Below are 13,711 nucleotides of genomic sequence, written 5' to 3'. Positions count from 1 at the left end.
CGCCGACTTCCTACCCTTCTTATTATTATTATACCACTATCCTATATATTGCCCACCCCCTCGCCCTTCGTCCTCCTGCAGAGTCCTTTGGAGCAAATGGCCACATCCAAGATACGCTCATCCAATGCCGTCAGTTCCTCTTCACCATGATATATGCCCAAAAACTCTTCTCTCGCGCTGTCTGATCCGCTCACATCGAGGTTGATCACATTTGCTTACCAGCTCTAAGCAGAAATCGCCCACTGTTCTTGCACCTCACCTGCCGATTATTGACAAGCTTCCCAATGGCCAAAGGTGCGTTACGTTAACTGTTGGAAATTTTCAACATGCCATTGGATGACCGTAATCTGCTTTCCTCGTCCAGATATACAATCAGCCTTCTATCGCCTTCCTCTTTGACCCTTCAAAGTCAAGATGTGCTGTATAGATTACTAGATCACAACATGAGAAGCTTGTATGGCTTCATCGCATAATGTCGGAATTTTTCTTTTGTTGATTTGATCACACTAGACAGTCAAATTCAAGCTTCCCTTACACAGAGATTTCCAAAAAGGAAGAAATGTTCGATCCGACTTCGCGATTTTTACTGGTTCTCGGGGAGACACCAATGGACACACGTGATGAAGTACCTCCAAAAAAACGACAAATTGATATTCAAGAGCATGAACTATTCGGCTTCTGTGAATTTCGATTTGACGTGGAGGAAACACTCTCTGAGAAGCTCGCGGAGGTGGTGTACTGGTAAGTCCCTGCCACGATATGTTTTCCGGAGAAGTTGAACATGTAAAGTTACGAATTACAGCTTAGACCCTCTGTGCGAAAGCAAGGCATAGCAAAGCAACTAATCGGGATTTTAGAAGATATTGGCCGGCTAAGGAAAATGGAGAAGATCATGTTGACATGCCTCAAAAGTATGTGGTAATAAATGTGTCACGCTCATTACTCTCATGATCAACTGACAAAGCTATGAAGACAATGCTTCCGCGCTGTCCTTCTATAGGCGTCAAGGATTTGAAGCCGATGAGATTGACCCAACTCGGATGTCGGAAGAAGAGCCAGAAAATGGTGAGGAAGTGGACTATGTGATACTTAGCAAGCCTTTGTAGCTCGATAGTAGATCGCATTGTAGTGACTATGCATGTGTCTAATGACCGTTCTTGCATGCTGTCAACCACCTGAATTTGTCTCTTGCTTCTTCATCCAATCTGACAACTCAATCATTATCTGAATCATTCAGTTAGTAACTGCGGATTAGGGCTGGAGCCAACTTACTTCGTCAACGGATACTTTTCCTTCTTTCCACTCTTCACAGTGCTCGCTAAACGTCCAATCCCTCTTGTTCCTTCTTCTCTTTGCATTTGTTCTTTGTTGCTGTACTTTGGAAATCTGCGGCTCGGGTAGGCGGCGTAACCATGATGAGTTTTGTCCGTCCTCCGTGTCCATTCCTTTAACCCTGTTCGTCTCTGTCGCTGAGCGTGATGGGTAAGCAGCAGAAGACATAGCAGGACGTAGAGCGAAGAAGGGGGAGGCATCCTCGTTACGTTTTCTCTTGCCGTGTGGGATAGAAGAACTTTGCGGGTGCTCAAGATTAATTCCTCGGGGATTCACGAATTTTGCACTTTTTGTCGGGGTAAGCTCTGTGTTATGGTTTGTGGAAGCGGTTTCGGAGCGTCCCGGTGTAACTTCTGGTCCCAATTGTCCTTTAGGAGCACTGGAAGCTACACGGGCAACGCTTTGTCTTAATGGACTTCCTCTCACTGGCCTATTAGCTAGACTTTCTGACAGAGAGAAGTCTGAGTATCTCTTCGTCTTGGGAGTAACCAGAGCCAGAACTTCCTGTGTCGTTAAACCTCCTCCTGAGGACAAACTCGCAGCGTCTTCGGAATCTCCTCGCTTATTCCTCGAGTCTTGAGGTGACATCGATGCTTGCTGAGATAAGAGTCTACGAGACAGGCTAAGAGCAGAACGAAAATGGGAAGCGCTGACAGAGCTTGCTTTTTGCGCCGACTGCTCTGGCAAGTCTTTTGACTGTATTCTGGGCAAAACAAGGACTGTATTAGTGTTTGTTATAGAAAAGAGGGAAAAATCGCTGGCGCAACACTCACTGCTCACATGCCAACACAGCCGCAACTCCTACCAAAGCTGCTCTCTCTTCTGATTTCAACTCATTGCCTTTCCCAGGCCCAGTGAGATTTCGCAAGGTTGAGAGAATGCGGATGGAGATAGGGAGCGCTTCATGGGTGGCCGAAGGGAAAAAACGGACGAGCTCGTCGCTAGTAGCAGACATGAAACGGTTATCGGCTTAGGGGAAGGGAAGAAATGAAGCGAGATTCGAACAGATGGTAAAGCATTCAGAAATTGTTCAATAGTAATAACTTTTAAGATTCTGATGTATCCGTTCGGCCACGCAAGAGCGACAAGAGCGAAGAATACACACTCGCGCATTCCTATATTTACGCGGCGGCGTGCTTTTTGTGTTACGTAAATTAGCATGACATATAGACTCTATAGAGTCATTTACGTTCGCTCGCGTAAAGAATATGAGGGAGGGAGGCAGTTCCATTAAACAACGGACAATATAATAAAATATTTGTTAAACGTGTACTTGTTCTCTCTCTACTGCTGCACCTTGCCAGCATTGGCTGAAATGGGAAAAAGGTCGAGAGGAGCAGCTAGTGTCATGCTACATCTTCCATTTCATAGTAGTCATTCGCCAGCACGCCACGAAGAAGATACCGATCTGATTGTGGGAATATACGACAGTAAATATTTAGATACGCGTCGGCTTGCATTAATTCCATTACCACTTATTCTGATCCCAATGTCTTAGCCGAGGCCCTTCACCGGTCACCTCTTTTCTACTGCATCTATCCTTGCTACTTCCTCTTTCGCTTCATCTTGTTTAGGCTTCAGGCTTTCCAAAAACTCCAAAAACTCTTTATTTCCTTTCCACCCCTTTCTCGCCGCCGCACTGAGGTCAACCGATTTACCCATCATCACATCTACCAAGACTCTTGCACCAACGACTCCTTTATCGTACGCTCTGATCTTCTTCTGAGAATCTATGCCGGTAGTAACTTCTCTCCAACGACTTTCGACTTGCAATGCTTCCTCAAAACGCTTTGCTAATGCCAGGCGCACCATCATCCGACCAATGGCATGAGATTTTGGCGCTAATCCCCGATCAAGACAAGAGCCGAATACTGCCAAGGCTTCATCAATCAGCCCATAATCCGTCAACATTCGTATGATCGTTCCGGCCGTTCTCCCATCTGGCTCGATCCCTCTGTCTATCATATTTTTGTATACTGACAGCACCAAAGGCATGATTTCCTCATGGGCTGTGTTGCCAAGTTGCGGAAAGGGCAATGCAGAAGATACAAGGTATGAGAGGACAGTGTTGTATGCCCACTTTGTTTCTTCGGGGTGTGTGATGGGAGAAAGTTGATGGAGAAGAGCAAAGCATTTTACTCGATGCGCTGGCTGCGAGGACCGCGCGAGCTGACCAATGATCATAAGAATAATCAAAGGTTGTAATTCCTTGTCCAAGGACAACCTCTGCGCAAGGTTGAGTGCCAACTCTGAATCTCTCACTCCAGCACCAGTTAGACCTTGGACTACAGCTTTCACCAATGCAGGACGACGACCGTAAGCGAACCATAGGTAGTCTTTTATATGTCTTTCTAAGAGAATAGGTCTGGATGGCGACGGCTTTGAGCCGATTGAGCGAATCATCAAGAGTGCGTCGGCACGCCGTACAGGTAGCCCGTCAGAGATATAATCGGCGTAAAGACGGGATGCGAAGTGAAGATGCTTGCGATCACGAGAGAGTGCTGATTGGAAAAGGGATCGCCATTGCTTGCTGTTAGATTCCGACCAGATGAAAGGTGGATTAGCTGTCCGCGCAAACTCATATACCTTTCGCGATAGTATGTAAGAGTCATCTGAAGGTAAAGCCGCAATGATGAGGCGAAAGAGGGGCACAACGACATGCGGCGGCAATGCAGGAAGTATTCGAGCTTGCAGGATAAGTTGGGTGAATCGGACTATGGGTGGGCTGACACATGGAGAGAGGGGAGATCGGAGAAGTTGATGAAGCGTTTTCGAGATTGAGGTGATCAGGGGAATTGGATCTTCTTCGGGATATTGCAAGGCAATTTCCAAGAGGCGTAAAGTTGCCTCCATGATAGGTAGTATTTCATTTTCTTTCACCCTTTTTGCTTTAGCGCAAAGCTCGAAACATTTTCTTGTAAGACTTTCGTAGTCAAGTGTCCTGTCCTCAAGAGAAGATAAAGTGTTTTTCAACAAATTAATTTTCCCCTCGACACTTCGTAAAGCCTGCCCAAACAGTTCTTCAGCGGGCGAGCATGGAAGAGCCTCCACTTCCTTCAATATTGTGTCAATCTCCAACTCAAGCGTTCGCATTCCATCCCGTCCTTCGGTACCCCAGGCGGCCCCTAACCGTGTCATCACTTCCACCACATTTTCCATTTTTACTTCGGCCTTTTTGTTCACCGACCACGCCACGAGCCTTAAAGCCTGCTTCAAGCCCTCTTCAGATCCTCCCCTCATCCTCAGCAGGATGCGACCTACTGTTGGTCCTAGTCCGCTTAATCCGTTCCTTTCGACCATTTCCAAGATCGTCTCCTCCATGGGAGAAGGTCTGTTAAGCCTCCACGCGCGAGTCTCATGCTTTTGGCGAAGATCAAGCAGGATGGCCTGCAAATGGAGCCAATCCTGCCGAAGATGTAAAGGGATCGTCTCGAGATTGTTAGATAGACTAGCGAGACTCTTCCACAACTTGCGAAGTAATTTGACTGTCTTTGGATCCGTTTTTCCAACTCGAAGAGCCAAATCTAGACCTAGCGTGAGACATTTCTCGAGTGCTTCTTTCCCAATCTCTTCCAAATCCATTTCGCACTGTTTGCTAAGTAGCAATAGCTCCCGCACTCTTTTCCATGCTTCCTTTCCATCTCCATGGCCCGTTTGTTTCGTCAATAGAGCTCTAAACATCTCGTCTGGAAGATGCCGACGTAGCGAAGGGTGTAAGGCCGTGTAGACAAACCATGATTTGTCGGTATCGGTGGAGAGAAGTGAAAGAGAAAGGATGGAAAGATGTCGTCGAAATGGATGCGAGTTAGGCGAGTAGGGAAGGGTAGGAGGAAGAGGAAGATGAGGTGTTGCAACGGAAGTATCAGGCACAAAAAGGATCGGCCGTTGCTCTTCTTCTGGGCTGGGGCGCTCCAATCCTTTGGTCAGCGGTGAGCCGACGACAGAAGCCTCCGAAAGGTGATTAGAGGTAAAGAAAGTGCGCTTGGATATATTTGGGCGACAGCATGAACAAGAGAGCCACCTAGAGCAACCTGGGCCATCAGGCAAAGGTATTTCCGATGCTAAAGGCTGAGATTTGCAAAGTCGGAGGGAGATTTTCGGTCTCTTGTTGCGCAAGGCAGAACTGAGACAGGTGAGGCCGTTGACCTTATTGGACATGGCGGTCTCCGGAAAAGCTACTCAGTGTCAGCGGACTAGTATGGTGAAGCAAGAACACTTACCCCATATACGACGGCCTAGCCACTGTCTTCCTCCTGGTCTGCAATCGACCGCGGATGACTCTGATGATGCCAAAGAAGTGGTTAAAATACCTGCCTGTGTGTATTTGTCTATGAAGAAGCCTCGCTGCCAACTTTTGCAGCAACGGCGGGGAGCTCCTTTCCCTCCTTTTATTATTTGCCTCCTTAATTATTTATTATTATTTGTTCGAAGACGCTCTGTAGGCGTGCGCCCTCATTTAAGGATGCATGTGAGGCTTGCGAAGCCTCAAAGCCTAATATGTTAGGCAAGAGCACTTTTAGGCTGCCTTACGTAAAACGGGAACACATGTGATCTTTCCGCATCATTATATTAAGTTACGTCGCGTTCATTTGTTGTTCGTTCTTACAGCGAGTGTTCCATCCTTCATTTGCCTCTTTTCCTTCTCCTTTCCTTACAAGAAACAAGGTTTGGTCTCTACATTTTGTGGCCATCCTCATCATTAGGCTGTCTCGTTTGAAATCTGTCTGCCTTTCATTCATTGCAAACTCACTCCTTATCTTCGTAGTTCCTCTTTCCTTCCATCAGGCATAACCCCACTTGGGTCTTCCTTCCTCTTCGATTTGCCACCCATCACATCTTCTTTCCTTACTCATCATTGCAGGTGCTACAAGTTATTGCACGAACGACCGCCTTCAAGCATGTCGAAACTCGCAGTGACTCCCGTCAATAAGTCCACAGGCCTCATGCGCCGACATCCTTCCATTCGCGCTTCTGATCGCTCACCTTTCGGTTCAATTTCGGAAGGTGTGAAAGTCCAACTCCATTACCTTCCCCCAACCGCGTTTATTGTTGACCACAGTCCACCTACTTTTCATCGTGCCGACACTGTCGGTGAACCCGATCGAGAAGGTGCGAAGATCACTCCCTTCCCTGACGAGCAATCACTTCAGATCTTCGAGAATGCGAGAATCAAGGTACAGGATGATGACCCATTCGGCGCCGGACATCGGCAGCTTTCAAAAAACAAAGGTCCAAAAACATTTTCTTCAGTTGCTCCTGAAAGGAGCAGCCACTTTGGCTCTCGGGGATCAATAAGACCTCAGCTTTCCAACCATCATTCACAGGGCTATCGTCATTCGTCAGCCTCTGGACCCCGCGATCTGCAACTATTGCAACAGGTTTCGAGATCAGCTTCGATGGAGAAGATGCCTCCTCCAAGCGATATCATTCAACAGAAAAGAGAGCATGTGAGTCGGAGATGGGGCCTTTGCGAAGACGGCTGATTTTGCAGTTACAGCTCTCTAACAACAATCACACCAACCCACATCTCGCCGTTCAAGGTCATTCTGGCGTTTCCCGGCTTTCCCAGTCTGGTCGTGATGTCTCCCAATCCCACCCGCAAATCGTCTGCCCAACCAACACCTTCGTGGATGATTGCCCTCAAATCATTGCGGAGCCTTCTCAGTACATGTCCAGGGACTCAGAAACACTTGATCAACCCCCAAACGTCACAGCGAGTCAACAGCGTGGGCAAGAGCTCAATTTACATTATGATAAGCATTTTCACACCCCTACAACTAACCGTCATCAGGTCGAGGCAAACATTAATCATCCTGATCATTGTGGATCCTCCAATGTGGCTGGAACCCATGGCCACGTTCATCGACCGGACGCATCTCTAGACGACGAGTTTGTCGCTAAAGGATCATTCCAAGGGCTCATTTTTGAAGATGACTCCAGTATGACCGACTTTGACGGAACCGAACAGACTCCGAAGAGGACGCCCGATAAACGACGCGCGATGGATAACGAGAGCGAAAATATCTTCAATTTCACCCCTCGTGCCGAAGGTCACCCAAATCCTGTAAGTAGCTTTCAAGTCATTTATCCAGTAAGGTACTCATAGGAAGGAAAAAAAGAGGAAGAACAAGCGTTGCCGCTTCGTCATTCCAAAGGGTTTCAGTGACCATCTCACTATTATTAAGGGAGTTGATCCACAAGATATTCTATTCAAGCGTATGAAGACCACTCAAGTGTTCGATCATGGAGGAAAGTGGACGGGTCCCAATGGTCAGTGACTTTTATGTGTTGAGACGGAGACTGCTTAGTCATTGTTAGAAATCCTAGAAGGCCAAATCAATCAGTTTGAGAGCATTAGGCGGCGTTGGGAAGGCTTTTTCGGTCGTAAGGCGGAATCAATCTTGCTTGCTGTTTTTTCACTCAGTGTCATCTTAGGGCTTGAAGACCTTGTTCAGACCAAAGATGCTGTTCTGCAGCACAAACAGGAATTGACCAAGCAGTATGCAGATGCTGGTGAGCAGTTGGCCGAACAATGCGACGAGATTCAGCTGGCAACACGTCACACTCATAAAAGGAGACGTATTTGCATTGCTTAAAGATGGAAAGAGACGCGGATAATGCTGTCGAGTGAAGTGGAGCAGAAGACCGTACTACGTAAACTATAACACCCGAAACTCTATGTTGGTTACTTATGCACAAGATTTGTATTGTACGTATGTATAAATACTTCATAAATGTTGTAGATATTGCTTTCGGGGGCAATGGCAGACATGATACACCTACAGTATGGTACGTATGCTGATTGATACGTATAAATAGTGCTCTTAATACACTATGTACGTCACGGTGCTACATACTCATCATGTATGACCGATGGCGGGAGGTCTGATTTGCTGAGCTTCGTGCGCTACCGCGGAGATTACATAATATTATCTGCTCGATACTTCGTTATTTCTGTCTCGCTCACCCTGCTGGCCTCGTTCGCGAAACGACTCGCGACACCTCGCGACATTATCCTCTTTTACCAAATTTTATTGAATTTCGTCCCATTCCAAGCTGCTCCGAGTCACAAATGGCACCTCATGAGAAAGGTGTCAATCCATCAGAGTCGCCCTCCGGCAGCCTCAAAAAGGCGCCACCTAGTGGCCCCAAAGCCCTCCGCGGCTTTGCGTCTCCTTCCGCGTTCCGCAACGCTGATATCGGCAATGGCTTACTGCAACACCGTGGCGAAGATGAGAGAATCTCTTTCGCGTTTCCCAGGAAGGGAAAGGAAAGCCTCGACAGAAACGGAGAGCGGCCGGCACCAATGAGTTTGGAGAGCAGATTGGGTCCCCCTGTCAGTCGCTTCAACCGCCCTGTAGGTGGCGACAGCTTGGAGAGAGGTAATGGAAAGGGGGGCTGGGATAATAGGGATGAAAGAACTAGTGCAAGTTCTTCCTCAATTCACAGAATAAATAAGGAGAAAATTCGCCCTCGGTCTGATTTCATCGAGTCTAGTGCGAACCTTTATTCTGAAGATGATCGCAATCGTGATCGAGGCAGATATCATGAGCGCGACAGGTCTAGAGGAACAAACGGAGATAGGGGGGGGGGAGAAGGTCACAGTCATAGGGAACCTGGAAGGGGGAAAGAGCATCAGAATGGGCAAGGGAGAGATAGGAGCCTTTACAGAGACCATTCAAGAGAGAGAGAGAGCTCGCGTGACGAGCGCGACAGGTACAGCGAAGAGTACAAACATCAGCGTAGCAAGGCCAGATTTTCCCCAAGTCCAAGTCCTGAACGTAGTAGACTTAAGTCATCTTTAGGCAGGCACCGGTCACCAGTTTCGGTCTCATCGTCCTCCTCGTCCTCCGCCCGCTCGCCTCCACCCGTGCAGAATCGAGAACCTTTAAGATATAATGGCTCTCAATCTAAAAATGGGGAGAAAGAGCTTTCAAATGGATTGCTTGAGAACTCAATTTCCCGATCCGGGGTCAGTATCGCTGTGCCGAGAAAGCTGGAAACTAAGCAATTAGTTCGCCCTTCGCCCCCTCATGTCAATCTCAAGTCTACCATACAGGATAATCCATCTCCACCAACTGGCAAATATCCCCCTTCACCGCCTTCTTTAGATATACTTTCGAAACCATCCTGCAATCGTGAACCTCTTCCGGATCAGCGTCCACCCACCCCGCCACTACCGGAAAATTCATCGCCCACATCTCCATCCCTTGAATCGTCAAGGTTTGATCAAAATCAACACCTCTTACCTGATGAGTTACCTCTACCGCCCCTCTCTATATCATTTCCCCAGAAACCAGTCTCATCATCATCATTGTCTCGTCTCTCTTCTCTATCCGCCGCTCTGTCACGACCTAACCCTCTCGACAAAGACGGTACTTCGATGCCGCCGTCTTTCCACTTCAGAGAAATATCTACTCGTCACCAGAGACTTTCTCCTCCAAATAATGCCGAAAATCAATTACCGGAAACGTCCATTATACCACCTCCACCGTCTGAGACTGTACCAGAACCCCCGTGGATTCGTCCCCCATACATCCCCCCTCCTTGCACCAAGCATCGTCCGGGAATAGGCAACTTTTTTATCACCAATCTTAGAGAAAAAGTGGAAGATAAATCAGGGAAAGAAGAGAAGAGGGTTGATGGGATGGAAGGCGGAAAAGTTGTGCAGGTGACAGATCCGAGACTGTCAATGACGGAGGAACAGCGAGGGAGGGGAAGAGGGAGCTCAAAGCAAAGAGCGGCGTTTTACGAGTTGACTTACGAGGTCCGTATCCGTATCCTTTTTCACTTCTATAAGCAAAACTGAATTAAATCACAGTGGGATTTGTATTCCGTTACTCCCAAACCTCCTTCACCACCGACGGCTGTCTTGATCACAGGCCTTGGTCCTCTGACTACGGTTGACCAGATTACCAAATTTTTGCGACCCCATGGCCGCATCAAAGAGATTGACTCTAAAGTTGACCGGAAAACAGGCATGCAGCTTGGAATATGTTGGGTCAAGTTCGAGGGACCCCCTTTGGGTCGTCCTGGTACCGCGCACGATGTAGCAAGTATGGCCGTCAAGGTGTGTGATGGAAAGAAGATAAGCATGGGAGGCGAGCGAATCAGAGTGGTGTTGGACGGCAGGGGGAAGAGAGCAGAACAGGCGGTGAAAGAAGAGATGGAAAGGAGGTATCCTCCTAAGAAGCCTTCTGCGTTGCCAAGCGACATGAAGGTGACACCCCTGTCCGGGACAGCAATGGCTACGACGTCCAGACCTCCAAATGCTCCAAATGCAAGCACTCCTTTGATCGATAAGCAGACATTTGATACGTCTGCCAAAGCTCCGATTATTAGACCTGGCGTACTGAAGCCTTTAGGACAGAAGATGTATCATCGCCCATCAGCTCCTCCCCTCGTCTTCAACAATCACCGATTCCGCGATGAATCATTCCTTAATAGACCATTCAATGCCGGTGCAGGAATGATATCGCAGCAGCAAATGGGATATAAGATACTACCAGGGAAACCAGTGCAACAGTTGGCGTCTAGCTTCACAAGCGCGCCATTCGTCAGACATCCACGGGAAAGGAGAGAAGACAGTTGGACCAATGAACGCGGCAGGCGATTGAAAGGAGAATCATCTACCCGCCATTGGCGCGCGAGATCGCTGTCACGATCTTCTTATTCTTCCTACTCTTCATACTCTTCCTATTCTGAAGAGAGTGAGGAAGAGCGACCCCGGCATCCCACGAAAGTACCATATCCTCAGAGGAAACGCCTTGCCACAGGACCGAGCAAAGAGGACGAGTATAAAATGGAAGATGTTAGGGAAGCAATCAGGGAGAATGGTCACCCATGCGTATTTATTGACGCTAAGTCTCTACCCGCTGCAAGAGAGTATGAAAGTTATTTGAGGGATCACTTCAAGGCCTTCAGGCCGACAGAGGTAAGCCCTGCCCTGAACGCAAAGCCTTAATTACTCACAATTCTTTCTTTTCCTTTGTCATGGCAAACAGATTATTCATAGCCATTTGGGCTGGTACATTCTTTTTGCCGACGATACCACTGCATATAGGGTCCAGCGCGTATTGGACACCACAGCGGTACAAGGTCATCGCTTATCGCTTGTTGTCCATACATCTTCCGGACCTCGTGCGCAAACAGACGCCTCAGAACCTGTGACCGGTGGTGTAGGGGAAAGCAAAAAGGGCAACTGGCGATATTTGACAATCACGAAAAAGTCTCGACCAATGCCTGCTGTGAAGAAGTCGGGAAAGTCTGCGACCATCAGGAGGAAGGTATACTCACCTTCAGTATCTGGTAGCGACGACGATGATGAGCAAGTGCCTGTTATGGCTCAGAACAGGAAACGGGCTCCATCATATGCAAGCTCGACCTCGCCACTTTCAGAAGATGACAGGCCGTTTGCCCGTTCGGTCCAAAGGGAGGAAAGAGATATCGACAAGGAAGGCAAGTTTTCTCTTATTGGAAAAAAGGAAGATGTAGTATCAGTTAAGGCGGCCAAAGGTCCAAAGAGTAAAACGATCAGAGTGGACTCTGACGAAGTGGAAGAAAATCAAGGAGTCCCATTGGCCAGCATTGGGGAAGTCACAAAGGCGGAAGGAAAGCAGGATGATAGTACGGTCGTCAAGCTCGAGACATTACTTTCTGAGAGTATCTCTGAGCTTACCAAAGGCAAAAAGAGACCTACCAAAGCGAAGGGAGGGAAGGCTACAAAGAAAGTACGCCTTGACCAAGAAGCCGACGATGCGGCTACGAAAATCCAAATCGACGAAGATATTGTACCTCAACCACCCAAGAAAAAGAAAGTCGTTAAAACTGAGGTCGATAAACTTTTGGCTTCCGGTGTACTTATGGATGAAGAAGATGCGTACTGGCTTGGTCGAGTATTAGCCGCCCAGGAAGATGGCCTCGAGCCGATTTGGTCGGATGGCGAAGAAGACTTGGTCGATGAAGGCCACCCTCTCTTTCACAAGTCAGGGGCTTGGCGAGCTGAAGGGTGGAAGAAAGTTGCCCAAGTGCAAAAGTCAAGATATCTTCCGCAGCGCAACCGAGCTGTCGTCAACTCCGAGGATGTCGGAGGGATCACTACAGGCAGGACGGCTCGTCTTGCTGGCCGTGATCAGCACCGACAAACAGCAGCAGTTGCTGCTAATAATACCGTCGAAAGCGATCTGTTTGCATTCAATCAATTGCGTATCAGAAAGAAGCAGCTTAGATTCGCGAGGTCAGCAATTGAAGGATATGGGCTGTATGCGATGGAGACGATCCATGCCGGGGAAATGGTTTGCGAATACGTGGGTGATTTAGTGCGGGCCACCGTGGCGGATGTGCGGGAGCAGCGATATCTAAAACAGGGGATTGGATCATCGTATCTCTTTAGAATTGATAACGATATCGTTTGTGACGCCACCTTCAAAGGATCAGTAAGGTAAGTAAGGTGTTTCGGACAAGTCAAGCAACGTGAAGTTGACAGTAATTTGTTAATTTATTATTCTTCAACTCGTTCCCTCGAAAACGTAGCCGGCTTATCAACCATTCATGCGATCCGTCGGCCAACGCCAAAATCATTAAAGTCAATGGACAATCGAAAGTGAGTCACAACGACCATGTATACAGTCTGGGGAACATTGCATGCTAATAAGCGAATAAAGATCGTTATATACGCTGAGCGAACCCTTTATCCCGGAGAAGAGGTTGGTGACCCCCCTCAATATCAATGCGAATGGCTAATTTGATGGCTGACGGGCGTCGATACTTTCATGTCACAGATTCTGTATGATTACAAATTTCCGCTGGAATCTGATCCAGCACTCCGAGTGCCTTGCCTTTGTGGCGCCGCGACTTGCCGAGGCTGGCTCAACTGAAAGCAACCTTGTGGACTCTGATGGATGGATAGTGAATGTTTTATGTTGTAATATTTACTGACGTATCATGACGAATGATAATGACTGGGTTGTGGCAAATAGTAGTAGCTGCGAGTACTGGCGACATCAGCATTTGAAGAGCAAATCGTAGTATAGCACAGTATATTAGTTTCGATCTAGCATATCAGTATGATGAGAAACTACATCATTGGCTCCCTACCGAAACGGCTATTATTGTCACGACAGCAGACAACCTTGATCAGTCCGGCAGCTAAGCATCAACGTTGCGCTATTAGACTTCTTTCTTTTAGAATTGTAGCACCATTCAATTGCTCAGGACTCCTGTTCATACGCAGCGTTGTAATCTGTGGCGACTTTGTGGCTAGTTAAGGGGGCATTGGGTGGCGTGTGGGCAAAAGAACGATATTCGCCGAAAGCAGGCGATAAAGGGACAGTGCGTATCTGATAAAGAAAACCCTGAATTATTAGTCTTGGCCCTGAGG

At 47.8% G+C, this 13,711-nt stretch overlaps 5 protein-coding genes across 5 annotated transcripts; 3 read left to right on the top strand and 2 right to left on the bottom strand.

Annotated features, from left to right (window-relative positions):
- Positions 1 to 33: 33 nt before the first annotated feature.
- Positions 34 to 1,154, top strand: CND03645 (hypothetical protein). The gene is made up of 6 exons (XM_024658488.1): positions 34 to 129; positions 233 to 294; positions 365 to 454; positions 511 to 741; positions 790 to 911; positions 973 to 1,154. Exons 1-6 carry the CDS (start codon positions 97 to 99, stop codon positions 1,104 to 1,106), a joined length of 672 nt encoding a protein of 223 aa, XP_024514342.1. The 5' UTR covers positions 34 to 96; the 3' UTR covers positions 1,107 to 1,154.
- CND03640 (expressed protein) lies at positions 886 to 2,412 on the bottom strand. Its single transcript, XM_570572.2, has 3 exons — positions 2,106 to 2,412; positions 1,273 to 2,035; positions 886 to 1,224 (listed from the first exon to the last, which is right to left on the bottom strand). Exons 1-3 carry the CDS (start codon positions 2,285 to 2,287, stop codon positions 1,168 to 1,170), a joined length of 1,002 nt encoding a protein of 333 aa, XP_570572.1. The 5' UTR covers positions 2,288 to 2,412; the 3' UTR covers positions 886 to 1,167.
- Positions 2,413 to 2,716: 304 nt separating this feature from the next.
- On the bottom strand, positions 2,717 to 5,679 carry CND03630 (expressed protein). The gene is made up of 2 exons (XM_570569.1): positions 5,553 to 5,679; positions 2,717 to 5,507 (listed from the first exon to the last, which is right to left on the bottom strand). Exon 2 carries the CDS (start codon positions 5,488 to 5,490, stop codon positions 2,848 to 2,850), a length of 2,643 nt encoding a protein of 880 aa, XP_570569.1. The 5' UTR covers positions 5,491 to 5,507; positions 5,553 to 5,679; the 3' UTR covers positions 2,717 to 2,847.
- A 273-nt stretch (positions 5,680 to 5,952) lies between these two features.
- Positions 5,953 to 8,036, top strand: CND03620 (expressed protein). Its single transcript, XM_570557.1, has 5 exons — positions 5,953 to 6,779; positions 6,830 to 7,396; positions 7,452 to 7,602; positions 7,651 to 7,716; positions 7,768 to 8,036. The coding sequence occupies exons 1-5, from the start codon at positions 6,231 to 6,233 to the stop codon at positions 7,926 to 7,928; spliced, it is 1,494 nt and encodes a 497-aa protein (XP_570557.1). The 5' UTR covers positions 5,953 to 6,230; the 3' UTR covers positions 7,929 to 8,036.
- A 299-nt stretch (positions 8,037 to 8,335) lies between these two features.
- CND03610 (conserved hypothetical protein) lies at positions 8,336 to 13,570 on the top strand. The gene is made up of 6 exons (XM_024657037.1): positions 8,336 to 10,099; positions 10,154 to 11,266; positions 11,337 to 12,772; positions 12,865 to 12,934; positions 12,996 to 13,037; positions 13,113 to 13,570. The coding sequence occupies exons 1-6, from the start codon at positions 8,405 to 8,407 to the stop codon at positions 13,206 to 13,208; spliced, it is 4,452 nt and encodes a 1,483-aa protein (XP_024512757.1). The 5' UTR covers positions 8,336 to 8,404; the 3' UTR covers positions 13,209 to 13,570.
- Positions 13,571 to 13,711: the final 141 nt, after the last annotated feature.

The sequence above is a fragment of the Cryptococcus neoformans genome (assembly GCF_000091045.1).
Source record: "Cryptococcus neoformans var. neoformans JEC21 chromosome 4 sequence".
NCBI lineage: Eukaryota > Fungi > Basidiomycota > Tremellomycetes > Tremellales > Cryptococcaceae > Cryptococcus > Cryptococcus deneoformans.
The sequence above is the reverse complement of the archived record's forward strand: the minus strand, read 5'-3'. Positions and strand labels throughout refer to the sequence as shown.